At 41.3% G+C, this 18,042-nt stretch overlaps 1 protein-coding gene across 1 annotated transcript in view; it reads left to right on the top strand.

Moving 5' to 3' along the window:
* LOC126753356 (zinc finger protein Xfin) overlaps window positions 1-18,042 on the top strand; it is a 97,312-nt gene that overhangs the window by 42,030 nt on the left and 37,240 nt on the right. The window contains exons 2-4 of the mRNA XM_050464737.1: window positions 3,324-5,313; window positions 5,389-5,790; window positions 5,865-6,221. Coding sequence (XP_050320694.1) covers window positions 3,353-5,313; window positions 5,389-5,790; window positions 5,865-6,221 — 2,720 coding nt within the window. The 5' untranslated portion in view covers window positions 3,324-3,352. The remainder of the gene's footprint in view (window positions 1-3,323; window positions 5,314-5,388; window positions 5,791-5,864; window positions 6,222-18,042) is intronic.

Below are 18,042 nucleotides of genomic sequence, written 5' to 3' on the forward strand. Positions count from 1 at the left end.
ACGCGCGTGCGACAATAGCAATAATCAAATAGCGCGCTGACCGATCGCTTCACAAGCCGGCATGCATAAGTTCCAACATTCAATTGCGCATCATTTCTGTGTGCAACGACGCGCAACATGGCTGACCGGGCTTTCTGTTGCCAGCGCGCAATACTCATAAGTTGTAGTGAAAATGTTGCACATTGTACCTGCTGAGATTTGTGTGCGCCTTCACATCATTTCTCTGTGCGCGCGCACGCTGCATCGTCCAATGCGTTCAAGTTGTGCGCGCGCAAGCAAAGGCAGTGATCGGCGGTCGCCGCTTGTAACTCAGAAATCATTAAATAAGGAATGCGCGATACTTTATGGTTTTGCGCGTCGCAACGGAAATATACGAGTGGGCAGTCAGGTTAGTTGATTTCAGCGCGCGGCATAGTCTACTCTGCAATAAATGCACGATGTGACTAGCGTTGGCAATCGTCGGCACGCTGTCATTGCCATGGCCAATAGGGAGACAGGAGCGTTGAAATGGTATGCCTAAATTATGGTTAACGATTTGTGCTGTTAATATGCCTCGTAATTTGTTGTTTTCCAACAATTTTTAACGATTTCATTTCGCCAGCGCGTTGACGAAGTGCTGCTGTCATGCGATGCGCGTAAATCAATGGCAAGAATATGCAGCGCTTCGGAGGCGCGAGAGAAATGTGTATGCAGTTGTTGGAGTAGAAGGAAGGGTGGCTAGTTGTTGATTAAAAATGTAGTAAGCAAGCACGATTCTGTGATTGTAGATGAGCGAAAAGTTTTTAAAACAGCAAGTGATATTGATGACGGCATATTTAGCGTGAATTTCTATTATAAAGTTGTTTTCTAGTTAAGAGAGAACTGTACAGTTTTCAGGTATTGCTTTTCCTTTTCCACAATTCATGCTAAAAATATCTAGAAAGCTCACTAGAGATATCTGGCAACCTCAAACGAGCTGCAAATTCGCAGCTCTCCTTCGAAATGATTTTTGGAACATACGAGATCTTGAAATCTTCCTATAAAAACTTTCGAAACACAAAATGTTTCTAATTCATTAAAAATAAGAAAAATCTGACTTCGGCTGCACCGATACTTGAATATCATCATCACAGGTGCATTTATTATCGCTCAAAATTGTATCAAAATGTCCAAACTTTGCTTACGATTGGTCAGTTTGTAAGTCAGCTAAATGTTATAGTGGCCCGATCTGCACAATATGTTCAAAGATTGTATCGTTGTCTTGGACAAAAATCGATGCCAAATTTTCGTGTTCGAATCCAAAATTTTTCCGCACAAGAACTGGATTTAGATCGACCGTTTATATGGCAGCTATATGTTATAGTAAAACGATCTGAACAATCGAAGATTATACTGTTGTCTTGGGCAATAATATGGTACATGCCAAAATTTCGTAAACATAGCTTGTCAAATGAAGTTTTCCATAGAAGAATTGCATTCCGATTGTTCAGTTTGTAGGGCAGCTATAAGCTATAGTCATCCAGAATAGGCAAAAACGACAAATGAGCAGTTTCTTTGGAAGAAAAGGAGGGACTAGTTCGCGTATATACAGACAGGAGGCTTTTCAATAAGAGCACTACAAAAGTTTTTTTAATTAAACCAAAAACGGTTTGGGATATCAAATATCCCTGTGAAAGTACATTCAATGCCATTATGTATGGAACTCGATTTCTTTTGCATGGCCACCATAGGCACGCTTGCAGAAGTCCAGACGCTGAACCCAATTTTCGACAGTTTTCAAGCATAAATCGGCCGATACTCTTGCAATTTCACGTTCGATATTCGTACGAAGTTCATCAATCGGCTTGTTGGCGTAGACCATGACATAGCCCCACAGGGAATAGTCTAATGGCGTCAAATCGCACGACCGAGGCGGCCAATTAACTGGATAATTTCGTGAGATAAAACGTTCACCAAACTTTGTTTTCAATAAATCGATTGTGATATTCGCTGTATGACTTGTGGCGCCTTGCTGTTGGCACCACATATTGTCCAAATCCATATCATCCAATTCGGGACCAAAATATTCGGTTATCATTGAGCGGTAGGGATTCCCATACACAATAACGTGCCGGTCTTGATCATCACGGCAGAAGTACGGCCCAATGACACCGCCGGCCCACAAACTGCACCAAACCGTAATTTTTTCCAGATGCAATAGTGACTCATGGAGTACGTGTGAATTTCTGCCTAGCTAATAATGCATATTTTGCTTATTGACAAAGCCATTCAGCCCAAAATGAGCCTCATCGCTGAGGATGATTTTTCGATTTAAATCTGGATCATTTTCAATTTGTTGCTCAGTCCGATTTACGAATATATGATGATACTGGTGGTCAAGCGGCTTCAGTTCTTGCGTCAATTTGATCTTGTAAAGGTGTGAGCTAATATCTTTTCACAAAATTATCCACAACGACGTGTGAGAATCTTATTTGGGTCTTCCTCAATTGATGTGCAAGTAAGAGCAATATTATCGACACTACAAGTACTGCTTTGACTCACTGGCTCGGGCACATTTTCTGCTATGCCTGTGGATTCAAATTTTTCCACTAGACGATTGATCTGACAGACCGATAATGACGACCATAAATTGGACCAGCGCTCTTAAAGTTGAGTCCTTTGACACCGATTCGGTAGTAAATTTTAATAATTTTGACTCGCTTTTGGATCGTATATCTTCGCATGATGAAATAGCAAACCTTACTGAAGATAAATGTCTTATTCGTAGTTCTCTCCTAAAAATGGGTCAAAAGCCATCGGAATCTTCAAAGCTCATATGAAACATTTTGCTTCTTAATTTAAACAAATATATCTTGCTTAAAGTCCACCTTTCATGTTCCCTTGTTTTCCGTTCCCTTTGATTAAATTTTCATATAAAACGACGCATTACTGAATTTAAGGTTTTTAATTCTTTAGTTCCGCACATGCCTAGGGGTGAATGACGAAGTTGGTGGGTTCTTCAAACATCATGAAATAAAGACGTTTAAAATTCGTTCTCTTAAGAAACGATCGCTCGAAATATCTACTTTTGATAAAAATGGATTAGAGTAAGAAAAATGGTCGATCAGTACAGGGATCTCACTTAGATAGCTTTTAACGTTGGTCCCTTGAAGTACCTAGAAGTTTTATAAGGCTATATAGATCCTCACAAATTGACGAATCGCTTTGAGCAGATCATTAAGGGGTTGTAAAACGGGTTCGAATCCGCGCGGTACATCCTGGGTAACGTTGAATCATTTACGATCTCTACTTTAATGAAATACATATATGTAGTATATATATATATTTTTGTTTATTACTTTCAGATTAAAATCTCCAATTAGCGAAACGCAAAATGATCGAGCCCGACTTGGACGACACACATCTCTGCATCAAATGCAGCTCTACCATTGTTGGACTGGAGGCATATATCCAACACCGAAAAACACAATGCACCAATCTCAATAGCACCGCTGCAAGTAGTAAGCGGGAGCACACCACTACGCACACGGTGCACTCGGAAATAATAACAACGCCACGTGCACATCTCGATCACACCTATGACGCGTTCACTTTTGCCGAGCCGGAGTCGTATGTCAAAGATTCAACACACGGTGGTAAAACCTCAAAATCGCTGTCCGACGCTTACGAGCTGCCATACGAGCTGGGCGCCGATGTGTTCTTCTCCTCACTGCAGCTACAAAGCGTACAAGCAGCCGGGCCCTCAACGAGCGGAAAGCAAGGGCTGAGCGCGACGAGTCAATCGCTGAGCAGTCTGCAGCAGCGACAACAAAAACCCGATCATACCGTACATATTGGTGCTCCAGATGAGCCTTGGATGTCAGATGCGCAAGCAAGCAGCAGTAATGTAGAGCAGCAACAAAAATCCTATGAAGTTTTTAAACCGCTTACATTCGTGCACGAATCACCCGACGCAAGTGAGGAGGAAGAAGAGGATGTGGATGTGGAAATGGATGAGGATGATGATGACTATGATCCGATAGCAGATGCGCATGCGAATGGTGGCAAGTGGAAACCACCAACAATGCGTCACTCACCACCGGTGGTGCCCGAGACGCATACCGGTGGCAAATGGCGACCCGAATATAGACCCGAATTGAATGTTACACATGCACAGCTCACACGGCTCTCACCGAACTGGGACGAGGCGGTCGAGGAAGTGGAAAATGTCGAACTGCTTGAAGGTCAGCATCCGCCTGCCGAACACACGAAAGGTAAATGGATACCCGGCACCAAAATGCAACGGCTCGAATATAAGGAGGAAGTAGTCGAATTAGCCAAGTCGGCAAATCAAGCATACTGGTGTAATATCTGTTGTCGACGTTTGAAGAGCAAAACAAATTACGAGAACCATCTAAAGACCGGTTATCACCGCAAACGTGCGGAGCCCGAACGGCAGCTCGAAAAGGCGGCGCTAGGCAATATACAACGTGTTGAATTAAGTAAAAGTTTATTGGCAGCGGCCTTGGCGGAACCCAAACCAACTACCAGCAGCAGTGGTGTTGTAAAAAAGCGTAAACGTCGTGCTACCTACATTAAATGTCAACTCTGCAAGCACAGCATGTTGCGTCATCTAGTGGGCAAGCACTTGATATCGCACTTTCACTACCGACGTATGCAGCTGAATCCCACGAAGTCACTGCACATGATACTAGACAATATACATTCGGTGGTGCTGCAGTCACCATTCCAGTGTCGCCCCTGCCGCTTCTATACGAACACCGAAGAGATGTTTCTGCAGCACTGGAGCTCGCCCACACATTTGGACGCCACCGAGGGGCTCGGCAAATTTTGGTGCAGTTATTGTCACTTCGAATGCGAGGACAACAATCAAATGCGACGCCATCTGCTCAGCGCCGAACACAAGGAGGTCATATTGGCCATTAATCGTTCCGTGCCCATTTGCATTAGCAAAAAATTGAGCATCGACTGCAATCGTTGTCGTCAGAGTTTCCGTTACAACGCCGAGTTGCGACGACATGCCTTGCTCTGTCATCCCGACAAGGAATTGTGCGGCACCGCATCGGACGGCTATCAAAGTCGTTACAAGTGTGAGTTATGCGCGGACAGTTTTCGTTCGAAGGTCGCGTTACAACGTCACGAGAAGAACAAGCACAGCGTCAGTAAATATTTCTGTTCCATATGCAAATTGGAATTCAATACGCCTTGCAAGGCGCGCAGGCATCGCAAAACGTTGCAGCATCGGAATTGTGCCGCAGCAGCGGAGAAGAATGCGGGTGTGCGACGTGTGGCGGCCGCGAAGGACGTCAAGAGTTGTGATAAATGCAATTTCGTGTGAGTTAATTAAGTTATTTAACAAGATTTTTTTTTTTGAAATAAAAATAAATCTATATTTCATCTCACTTACAGCGCCTCATCGGAGGTTCAAGCAATGCTACACGAACTCTCACATCACAAGAGCGGTATTACTATGCGTAATGTCGTGATTGCCAAAGCTAGTAGCACCACAAGCACCAGTAAAAACAATAAACTCACCGATAAAACACAGAAATCTAAAGTAAACGAGCAACCCAAACTGAAGTGCAAGGACTGCGAAGAGCTCTTCGCCGACAAGGCGGCACTTAAAGCACATCGCGAAACCTCGCATCCGCTATTATGCCACGTCTGCTTGAGTTGTGGTCAGAGTTTTGCGCTGGCTCAAGCGCTCGGCCGTCATACGCGCAACTGTCAGCCAAAGCCTAGCACTTCGAAGGAAGCACAGGCCCAGCGCGGCACGGCAAGTGACTGGCGCTGCGACAAGTGTGATTTCAGGTTTGTAATACTTAAAATGTATTAAACTCATTACTAAAATTATTAATATAACACCAACCACTTTGCACCCACAGCGCTGCTTACGAATCGGAGCTAATCTTTCATCGTCTCCACCATACCCTTGGTCCAATGGCTAAAAATCAAATTATCGCTTGTCCAATTTGCACGAAAGAGTTTCGTAAGCATTCGTTACGTTGCCATTTGCGACAGCACACGAATGAGAAGATCTTCGCTTGTGAATTGTGTGAAATGAAGTTTTCACGGCGTCACAATCTCAAGGATCACGTGAAGACTGTACATAATGTGCCGGCGGCAGTGCCGAAGGATTTACAAATGTCGTCCGCTGGCGAGGAAATCACAAAAGTGAAGAAGAGAAAAATTGATGGCGACAAATTTGCTTGTGGTCTTTGCTCCAAAGCATTTAGCACAGAGTGAGTAGACGCATTTTAGAATTTATGTTCCTTTGAACCATCGTCCATGCCTCTGCGTCATATAGCTAATTTGTCTTTGTTCGTCGAGAGAGGACTTTACTTCTCAATTCCCTACTCAGTCTTATTTGTTGCTGACCTTGTTGTTGGTATTGATGCTAGTTCCAAGATAGGCGAAATTATTTACGACTTCGAACTTACGACTATCAACAATGACGTGGGAGCCAATTCCCGAATGCGACGTCTGTTTGTTTGATGACAAGAGATATTTCGTCTTGCCCTCGTTCACTACCAGACCCATTTGCTTCGCTCTCTTATCCAGTTTGGAGAAAACAGAAACAATTGGTGTTGAGGCCAATGATATCAATTTCATCGGCGTACGCCAGCAGCTGTAAACTTTTATAGCAGATTGTACCTTCTCTATTCAGCTCTGCAGCTCGACTTATTTTCTCTTCATTTGGTATCGAACGACTCGTAGAGGTCCTTCCCGATCCTGACGTAGCTTTTGGTTTGCTCAACGTCAGTTTATACAGACGTATTAGTTTTGCGGGGGTACAGGCTCCTTTTCGTGCTGTCAAAAGCATCTTTAAAATCAGCGATGAGGTGTCGATCCGCTTTTCATGGGTCTTTTCCAAGATTTGGCGCATGATGAATATCTGGTCGGTTGTTGCTTTTCCAGGCCTAAAGACATACTGATAAAGTCCAATCAGTTTGTTGACGCTGGGCTTTAATCTTTCACACAATATGCTCGATATAACCTTATATGCGATGTTTAAGAGACTTAGCCCATGGTATTTAGCGCAGATTGTGCAGTCTTCTTTTTGTGAATTGGCAGAGCTCAATTAATTTCCCATTGTCGAGCATGCTTTCTTTCGACCATTCATTTATTCTCCAAATAAGCTGATGCATGCTTCGTATCTGCTATTCGTCGCCGTATTTGAATAGCTCGGCCGGCAATCCATCGGCACCCGCCGCTTTGTTGTTCTTCAGACGGGTAATTACTATTCGAACTTCTTCATGGTCGGGGAGTGGAACGTTGGCTCCATCGTCATCGATTGGGCAATCGAGCCCAGCATTCAGCAGGCTCTGGACATCAGTCACTAGATCACCTCTAGGGGTTCTCCAATAATCTGCCCCGGTTTTGAAACCATCTGTTAGCTGTATCCTTTCGTACAATTTTCGAGCATTACCTCTGCCGAGGTTATAAAGCTTTGCAAATGCGTGCCGCTTCTCTCTACAACTCTCGGTATCTGTCCATTATGGTCGTTTGTGACGTTGCGAGATAGGCCTTCGTGATATTATTAGCTCATAATAAAATACGCCCTTTAGAAACCCCAAAGACATAATATTATCTTGTCGTCACGGCGTTTCCGTTGAGTTTGAATTGCTGGTTTCATTTGACCAGGCTTCGTCTTCTATAGTGAGAAAAAAATAATAAGACAATAGTGCCAAATGTCACATCAAAATAATCATTAGTTTTTAGTATACGCTTTTCTTTCTGAAGTACCTAAAGTGCATTCGGCGATTTTTTTGAAAGATCGTTTGGGCCTAAGAAAAGTGAAAGCACGATTGGTTGCAAAATATCAAAATTTTTTCGAAAAACAGCATTCCATTGACATCTGTGAAACAGTGCTTTCCGACTAGCAAGCTGTCCTTAAACGTATTATTACTGACGATGAGTCCTCGGATTTATGTCTACGACCCGAAAACAGACGATCAATCTGCGCATATTCTGATAAAGGTGAGCCGAAGCCGAAAAAGCCATGTCAAAGTAGGTCAAAACCCCAATGTTATGTTGACCGCTTTCTTCAATTATCGATGTGTGGTGCACTCTGAATTCCTTACGACTGGCCAAACTATCAACAAGAAAGATTATTTGAGTGTCATGCGTCGTTTGTGCGAAACTATTAGTAAAAAGAAGCTGGAAATGTGGACCGACAACTCTTGGTTTTTGCACCACGATAATGCACTGTCTCATACTTAATCGATTCTTCGTGATTTTTTCGCCAAATTTTTAACCAATATCTTGCCGCAACCACCATATTCGTCTGATTTAACCGTGTGACTTCTAGCTTTTCAACAAACTCAAACGATCGCACCGCAGAAGCCGTTTTGGGTCAATTGAAGACATTAAACGTGAATTCGTGCATTGAAAAAAACGTTGGCACAAGTTTATTGGGGCCAAGGAGGTTAACTTGGAGGGGGACGACATAGATTTTGAGGAATAAATTAATTTTTTTTTTCAATTATGAAAAAAGTTTTACTAGTTTTTGTTTTGTACATAGTTTTTAATTAGAGAACCAATATCATCCTCGATACCCTTAAACAAGTCCTTAGCATTCAAGAGGTGCATCCTTTATATCTGAACTCCGGTTTCATCCTTTATATCTAAGCTTTAAATATTATTTCCGGTTTCTAATCTAGAAAATGATGCCTTAAAAGCTTAAAAGCCTTAGCCTTTCTTTATTCTCTCTTTTCTCTATTTCACCCCCAAACTTATTTTAAATAACTGTCAAAATTAATTTAAAATTTACGAATTCTACGCAAACCATTCTTGGCGACAGCTGTTTTTCCCTCCGGTCGTTTATTTCTTCGCCATAATTATTTTCTATGAAACATGTCTGCAGTAACTAATAAACCGGCCAAGCGGACCCTCAAGTAAAATGACTAATATAAATATTGTAAAATAGTGAACAAAGACTTATATTAAAATTCGTCCTTCTGTGTATGTGTATGTGTTGACCAAAAATAGTTTCAGGAGTATATTACGACGGTACCCTCATTAAAAATAACAACAATATTACGATACACCACAACGCCATGAACAGCAATGTCGCCAATATTTGTGTACATAAAATGAACGCAAAAAAAAAATTTGGTTTTGCAAAATTAAATGTCGACCAAATTAAGAAATAACAACACCGACCACAAATTGAAAATTCCTGCCCGAAAAGCGGTACGAAAAAATTCAATACAAAGTCTACAAAGAAATGAAAATAACTAAGATGCCCAAATAACTCATTAATATGGGGGTAGAGGTAGGTGTGTAAAGGGGTAACTAGCAAACACACACGAACCTTTTTTGCTGCCTTACACACAAGTTTTGCGCCAAGGACTGCTCATATGCAGTTGTTTGCTACGAGAGCGGGTGCTAAACGCCTCAAAGTATGCAATGCATGCACAAATCACATACGCGGTTTTCGGCGTAGCATGCAAAACGCCGCTAAGCAAAGCGAACCTTGTGTATTATTATTATTGTTTTCTTTTCTTTCACTTTGCCTTTGGTCGAAAATTTACTGCGCATTCGAATTGCACTGCAGGCCATGGAATTTGCATTAGTAAATGCGCTTTATAGACACTCAGGCGTATTATAGTGTGACAACAAAAGGAGTACCATAATTTGTGGAAAAAAAGATTGCGTGCAAACTGCATAATTGTGGAAAAGCGTTTTCAAAGTGTATGCGATAAATCCAGGTCTTTTTGAGTCTTCTCTAGTTAATTAGAAAATACATACCACATGAAGGGGATACTGTTGTTCTATCATCACTAAAAAGTTAACCAGTTTGCTCTCACCTTTCATAAATGACGAGAATTATTTTCATACATTTTCTCTATTCCGTTCCGTTCCGCTTTTTTTTCTGTTTTGACATAACAAAACAATGTTAACTGTTCTCTACTATATTATTGCTGAATAAAGTCATAAATCGCATCACATCTTTGTTACATAAACTTAACTATTATCAGAATAATGGAATGGAATCTCCGATCCATCGTAATCGATTAGAAAATCGGGTTTACCATCTCCTGAGTTATACTTTCACTGCCAGCATTCTGGAGAAGTGTTCCCTCCATAATTTCAGTAAGCTCTGGGCATCAGTTACCAGATCACCTCTGGGGGTTCTACAAGAGTCAAACTCCTCGTATTCACGCATTTCGTCCCCTCTTTGTTTTGTCTGCAAATGCGTCTCGCTTCCCTTTTTAACTCGCGGTATCTATTCCATTCCGCACGTGTTGTGGTCGATTGTAACGTTGCGCGGTAGGCAGTCTGTTTTCTCCCACTGCAACACAGCACTCGTAATCTTACCAGCTGTTCTTTTGCATTTTCCGAAAACCACTGGTTTCACCACAATTACCTTATACCGAGTTGCTGATGAGTGCGAGTGCGTATACAGCCAGGTGGCTTGATGAATTTTCTTATTCTATCATCCAGTACTACAGATAACTCTATTTCGGGCCCCAGTGAAGTCGATCAGCCTCAACCCATTTGGATATGCTTCATCGTGGATGCTGAATTTACAGACCACTTACCCAAATATACCTTCCTTGCCCTACCTGGCGTTAAAGTCGCGCTCCAAGCTCTCATAGAAGGCATCTTTAGTCACATCGTTTTTCTCTTCCATCAGGGCGTGGGCGCAAATTGGCGACATGTTGAAGAACTTCGCTTTGATGAATTTGCACTCCTTTATATGGCCACTGCTGTAAATGGCACAAAGACCTACTCGTCTCAGTCTTTGTCTTGCGATGATGTCAGCCAATTAAGGGACTGGACATTCCAGGTGCATGCTTTTAAATCACAATGCTCAACACGTCATCAAAAGAAGGGTTCTCATCTTCTCATCATCCACATCTGTTTCCTTCTTTTCATTGGTAGTGTTTTTTACGTGGCAGGTCCCAAACCCAGCACACAACCCTGGGGTGGGGATGCTTCCTTAGACTTCAAACGAATGTTTCTTGGCTACCCAGAGGATACTTGGCTTAAGACCGGAAGTCATGAGCTGCTTGAGCCATAGGGAATGACGCTCAGAGAACTTTCCTCACTTGCGTGAACTTCTACACATGGCTCTATTCTCCATACATTTACACTTACCCTTCACTTTTATGCTTCTTCTTTCCAAATGGAAGTTCATTTAATTTTACCCAGCTTCTTTTTCGCATTTTTGAGGAACCGTTCGAGAAATACTACTTAGTTGAGGAGAAGCCAATCCTTTTTATAGCTATAAAAACTGCATCTGACATCTTTATCTATCCTTTGATTGATTGCTTGGAAGGTAATGTCGAAAAACGTTCATTAGGATATTATACTCCCAAGAGAATCTCAACTTAGTACAATTAAATAACTTTCTACTTTTGTTTCCAATTCATATTCGATTCATAACCATCAGAAGGATGGCTACTCGTATTCGCAATCGCACTTTTTTTGTTGCTTAAGCCACCATGCTTTATTTGCATTATGCAGATTTAGATTTATCAAATTTCTAGAGGTAAACACTCTGCGTTGCCCCTCATATTACTCCATTTCCTATTTCCTAAAAGTAGAAACCTTTTAGTTTGTTCACTAGCCTTTTTTTCTTCTTTGGCCCTACAACCGTCGACCGGTCTGAACCGAGAACTCAAAGCTTCGCTAGCAGCTTTTATTGCTTGCCAGCTGGCAGCTGTACATTCCAATTGCAGGCAAGTCCCTTATACATTTGGTTCTTCTATTTGGTGCGTAGACGCCCTTGCTTCCGTTGCCCACCCTTAGATCATGAATATAAGGATCTTTTCGCTGGAGAATCCTCTTCAATGCGCACGACATTGTCTAACCTGCATATTCGCTAAATTTTTATACACTTAACTATGTATATCCATGTCGCCGTAGAGGTCTTACTGCTCGTCACTCGGATGGCTCCACAGAGTTTGCAAAGAACAGTTCTCTCGAATGATCTAAGTGTTTTCTCATCTTGGTTCTTCGTCGATGATTCTAGGCCGCATAAAAAGACAGGAAAGTTAAGTGACTTATACAGCGTATAAGCAACTCCTGTCAGTGCAGTCGAAAGCGGTAGCGGAAAGTTTTTATCATCTTCGCTTGTTTTAAGCAGAAATTGCTGGTTTTGTAGTAAAAAAGATCAGCAATTTCAGGGGAATCAGGACAGTAATGGAAATTGCTGCCAGAAACAGGAAACTTCACTTCTACTGGGTAACACGTCCCAGTAAAACGTGATCAACATTGCGAAATTCTTTGTCTATATGACGATCTGGACAGCAGCATTTTAAAGAAAATCAAAAAACGAGCTACTCGCGTGCAAAACTGCAAAAGTCATGTGCAAAGCGGTACATCGGAAGTACACAAAATTCTTATTAGCACTCGATAGAAAAAACTGTGGGAACATGATAGGAATACTAACTGGTTGCTGTCTGGTGGCGACACACGCCCGCAGGATGGGGCTGACAGATTGCGAAGTCTGCGGAAAATGTCTAGAGTAAGACACCTGGGAAACAATGGAGCATCTCTTGTGCACTTGTTCCGTATTGGTAGGACTACGCTGTAAGCATCTGGGGTCCTCACGGTATGTTACACTGGAAGAGGTATCGATAGTGGCGCAACAGAGTTTGTTGAAATTTGCGTCAATATCAGGCATCCTAAAGGATGGTTACTCCTCATGATACTACTAACTGAACTCCAACTGGTAACGCAAAGAATCAAAACTGGTCTATGCGTGGCTCATTGGCCTACCAGACTAAGTATGACTAGACTAATTTAATTGATTCTTCATTATCTTATCGAAAAAATTCTTTAAAATATACTTATAACCTCAAATTCTTATTCTAGCCATTTCAATTATTTTCTTTCAAAGTATTTCTTACTTTTGAAGAATAAAAAATCATAATTTCCTTCAAAAAAAAATTATAAATATTTCTTTTAGTCTCTTGAATAGTCTTCAGAAACTTTTTTCAAAAAAAAAATCTTACAAATTCATAACCTCAAATTATCCTCGTTGAAAAAGCTTTGACTTAATACGTGAATATTTCATGTTCGACACATACATTGTCTCCTAAAGTATTTCATACATTTGTAAATTAAAACCATTGAGCTTAAAAATGCAAAATCTCATGGACTTAATGATGCCACCTCGTCACACATGCAACACCGACAAAGCAAACCCGCGCCAAATTACATAAAAAAGAATAGAATATTCCTCAACGCCCGAAGTGTTGCATAATTGCACAAGTCATAGTCACCAGTGCATATGTAATGCAAATGGCTCCCGTACTGACCATTCTTGTGCCTGTACACAAGAATTCTATGTCGGATCGCTGCAAAACTAAATAAATAAATGCCGAAATTCTGCATTCCCGGTTGCCATTATGCGCTCTACTTACAACGCTATCTGCAGGCTTATGAGATATGTATCGGCTGCTCATTGGAGCTGACACTATTTGTGTCGTCCTTTCGCATACACACATACATATGTAACCGATTTCATTGTCGTCAGCAGCGCCAACACAATCACCATCACCATCCATAACAGCGTCATTGTCGCTGGCCGTCAAGCGAAGCGCTTGTTGGCGCTGGCTGTTGAAATGAAGTTTTGTTAAATTGAGTCTCAAGTGACGAACATCACACAAAAGCACACAAAAAAAACAAAAAAATAAAAAAAAATATATAACGAAATAGCAAGAAAAGTAGAAAATAAGAAATGAAAATGAAAAATTCTTACAACGAATTCCTAATGCGTGGCGCTGACAACTAAGCTGCTGCTGGCTGGTGACTGGTGGCTGCCGCAGGATAACGCGGTGTGAGCGCGGCACTGTAGCGCATATGAATTGATCAGGATTGCGGCACCACATCAATGTGTGCAATGTGCACTGTCTGAAGCATTTAAAGTGAATCGTAAGTTGGTTGGTTGTGGCACTGGAGGCCATTAAAATGAATTGCACTGCACTTTGTGCCATCAACAGAGAGCTGGTGGACCAGCGCGTATTGCATGCAGCAGCGCGCTGGAGTTGGTGTTGGTGTGGTGTACCAGAGACTGTTGTTAGAGATGGCAGTGTTTGTGTGAGCGACATAAAATAAACTCCCGGACAGAGCACTGAATGATGCAATATAGAAATAACTAAAGCAAAATACGTTCAAAATAAAATAAGTGGCGAGCAAATGCAGAAAGCAACAACAACGACAAAAGCACAAAGTTGTGAAAAATGAAAATGTGAATTTGAAAAAGGAAACGAGAAAAATGGTTAACTTCGTTTGCACCGAAGCTATAATACCATTCACAAATGCACAATATTCCACGGATGATTGATTTTGATTCGTCAGTTTGTATGGCAGCTATATGTTATGGTGGTCCGATCTGAACCATTTCTTCGGAGATTGTATTGTTGGCTTCGGAAATAATTCTTACTAAATTTGGTTAAGATATACCGGCAAATAAAAAAGTTTTCCATACAAAAACTTGATGTTGAACGTTCAGTTGTATGGCAACTATATGCTATAGCCGACCGATTTGAGTAATTTCTTTAGAGATTGTATTGTTGGCTTTGGAAATAATTCTTGCTAAATTTCGTGAAGATATCTTGAAAAATGAAAAAGTTTCCCATACAAGGAGATGATTTTGAACGTTCAGTTTGTATGACAGCTATATGCTAGAGTAGTCCGATCGGAACTATTTCTTGGAAGATGGTATTGCTGATTTGGAAATTAAACCATACCGAATTTGGAGAAGATATCTTGCAAAATGGAAAAGTTTTCCATACAAGAGTTTGACCCCGATCTTTCAGTTTGTATGACAGCTATATATTATAGTATTCCAATATCGATGCTTCCGACAGAAAAGCAACTTCTTGCGAAGAAAAGCATGTGTGTAAAATTTCAGAGCGTTATATGAAAAACTGAGGGAAAAGTTCGTGTATATACAGACAGACGACAGATCGACTCAGACTCAGATCCTATTGATCCTTTATGTATATCTATTATATGTGTTACAAACTTCGCGACAAATCGAATAAATCCTGTTCAGGGTATAAATTGAAAAAAAGTAGAAAAAAAAGCACACAAAGCATCAAAGAAAGTAAAAAGTTAGAAAGCTCGCTCTTCATGCGGCCGCTGCGTGGAGAACAGCAGCCAACTTCACAACACATTTGCGCCATTTCAATAAAAGTGAATTGCTGCGCATTGAAATTGCAAAACACAGTCAGAGCGTGTAGGGGCGCGGTGCGGCGCTAGCATGTCAGCGCAGCGCGCGCTCGACTGATGAGGAAGTGTTTTGGTAGTGGGAAAGCTTTAAATTCTCAATGCTGCCTTAAGTGCAGTGGACCAATGCCGCAACGACTGCAAGACTATACGATGTGGCGCACTATGAAATCTAGCACTGCAAATGCACGGCGCGTCAGTGAGTGAGTGACGACCTCAAACTTAGAGACAGCCAGCCAACCAACGAACCAAATAGCCAGTCAACCAGCCAGCCAGCAGTCAGTGTGCTAAACAAGCGTCGACGTCGACGACTTTTGTTATTGCCACACCATTGCTAGCAATCGTCCAGTACCATCAACTCACTAAGTAGGTTGTTTGTTGCACACCCAACCCAACCCAATCCAATTCAACTCAACTCAACCCAAAATGGGTGCAGAAGAAATGTGACCACCGACCACTGACTGCTGACTACTGCTGCTGCTGCTGCTACTCTTGCTAGTTAGTTGGCTGCATTGCATACTTGCTGTCGTCGTTTGGTCGTTAGTCGTAAAAGAAAAGTATCTACATCAAAATACAGCGACAATAATTTTAAATGAGCACTAAAATAAATTTTACCAAATAATCACTATACGGGAAGTGTTCGTCGACTAGTAGTCGCAACTTCTAGAAAATCGTAATTTTTTTTCGTAATTACTTTTTATATTTCTTTTGCGTCCATATTTTTGTTGAAAATTCCATTTGAAGGAAATGTTTCTAATGAAGTTGCAACATTAGAAAATTTACTGTTCTGTTGCAGCTGCAATTTCGGTGATCTTTAAGTAATTAGTAGCCTGATGTTCTATTTCTAGTACTCGTCTCTAATTTAAAATGTTCTCTGAACATCAATATTTACTTGGTTAGTTCAATAGCAAACTAAGGTGGTTCGAAAATGTCTGACCTTTCCTCAATAGCGTACAAGTACTTTGTATGAAAATTATTTCGAATATCTTAGCGTAGTATAACTTATAAGAAATGTAGTGTGGTTGAGCTTTTTAAGAAGTTGGCCTAAATGACTTCTCATACATCTCGCATTCAACACAGATGAAGTTAAGTTTGGTTAGATCAGTTTTGTTTGGGTTCTACCTTTGGTCAGCCTGATTTGTGTTTTAGTCGATTACGGAACTTTTGACTTATATAAGTTGACGTTATAGAATGCTCTCATGTCAGTTGTTTGTATTCACCTCGATTCCTACTTTATTGTGCGGCTTTTGGTGGAATCTTTTAGATTCGAAGCTCTTTGAAATATACGGGATGTATATATTCTTTAGTGGCGTAGACACCGCTTACGAGGTTATAGCCCAAAACCGATATATATATTAGCAAAATAAGGCAGTGTAAACTGACGTTAAGCAATACCAAAATCTCAGTCAGGATCGGGAAGGACCACTCCGAGCAGTTCGATATCAAACGAGGTTGCAGACAAAGCGACCCCTATCGTGCTACTTCTTCAATCTACTCTTGGAGAAAATAGTTCTAGCTGCAGAGCTGAATAGAGTGTACAGCTTATGGCGTACGCCGATGGTATTGCTATCGTTGGCCTCAACAACCGCGCCGTTAGTTCTGCTTTCTCCAGAATGAATAAGGAAGCGAAGCAAATGGGTCTGGTAGTGAACGAGCACAAGGACGAAGTATCTCCTGCCATCAAACAAACAGTCGTCGGACTTGCGACTAGGCTCGAATCGTCAATGTTGACAGTACATAACTTCGAAGTCGTAGATAGTTCCGTCTATCTTGGAACCAGTATCAACCCCAACAAACATGTCCGTCTCGAAATCCAACGCAGAATAACTCTTGCCAACACGTGCTATTTCGGACTGAGTAGGCAATTGAAAAGTAAAGTCCTCTCTCGACGAACAATAACTCGCGTTTTCAATAATTAATTACATATTTTGTATGACAAGAGAAGAGTATAAAGTCTTGGTTGATGTGTAAATTCGATTAAATTTAGATTTTAGAATATCCACATATAGTGTAAACCGAAAAAACTTAAGTGAGAGTATCCCTATAAGGTGTAAACCGAAAAAAAAACTTTCTGAAAATTAAGAAAGAGTCTCATATTGCTATCAATTCTTAATTGAACTCTATTAGACTATATCGTTTACCCACTTTGTCACTCACCAGTAGCATAGGTATAGTATAATCCTTGGAACATTTCAGAGAAATTTCCATTCGGTTTTTGGATGATTAGAAGTACATCCAACACATCTGATCAAATTTAACTCGGACTGGTACATTTAAGCTGCACGTGTGAACCGAGTGAGTAGCGACTTTAACGCCAGAGTGGTCAAAGAAGTTATCTTTGACAGAATGGTCGGTTATCTAACATTGACTCGGACCACTATCTAAGATAAGAACCCGCCTCTGTGCAACAGCAAACGAACGTCAAGAAACACAAGGAAGATTCGACGTTGAGAAGCTGCAATCACAACAAACTGCCTACCTCGCAGCGTTACAATCCCCCACAATAAGTGCGGGATGGGATAGAAAACGAGAGCTGGAGAGGCAAGGGACACACATTTGAACTTGACGAGCTGACCGACAGGGGAAATGCTCGAAAATTCTACAAAAAGATGCCGCGACTAACAGAAGATTTCAAGACCGTAGCATGGCTCTTGTATAGCCCCCAGAAGTGATCCAGTGACTGATGCCCAGATCATACTAAAGGAGGGAACACTACTCCAACCTGCTAAATTGTAATGAAAGCATAACACCAGGAGATTCCCAAACCATGATTATGGAGTGGAAGTTCCATTGCCGGACAATGAAGAAATTCAGTCTGAAGAACAATAAAACCGTGGGCCGATGGATTTCCGGCCGAGCTGTTCAAATGCGGCG

This window comes from Bactrocera neohumeralis, chromosome 3 (assembly GCF_024586455.1).
Source record: "Bactrocera neohumeralis isolate Rockhampton chromosome 3, APGP_CSIRO_Bneo_wtdbg2-racon-allhic-juicebox.fasta_v2, whole genome shotgun sequence".
Classification (NCBI taxonomy): domain Eukaryota; kingdom Metazoa; phylum Arthropoda; class Insecta; order Diptera; family Tephritidae; genus Bactrocera; species Bactrocera neohumeralis.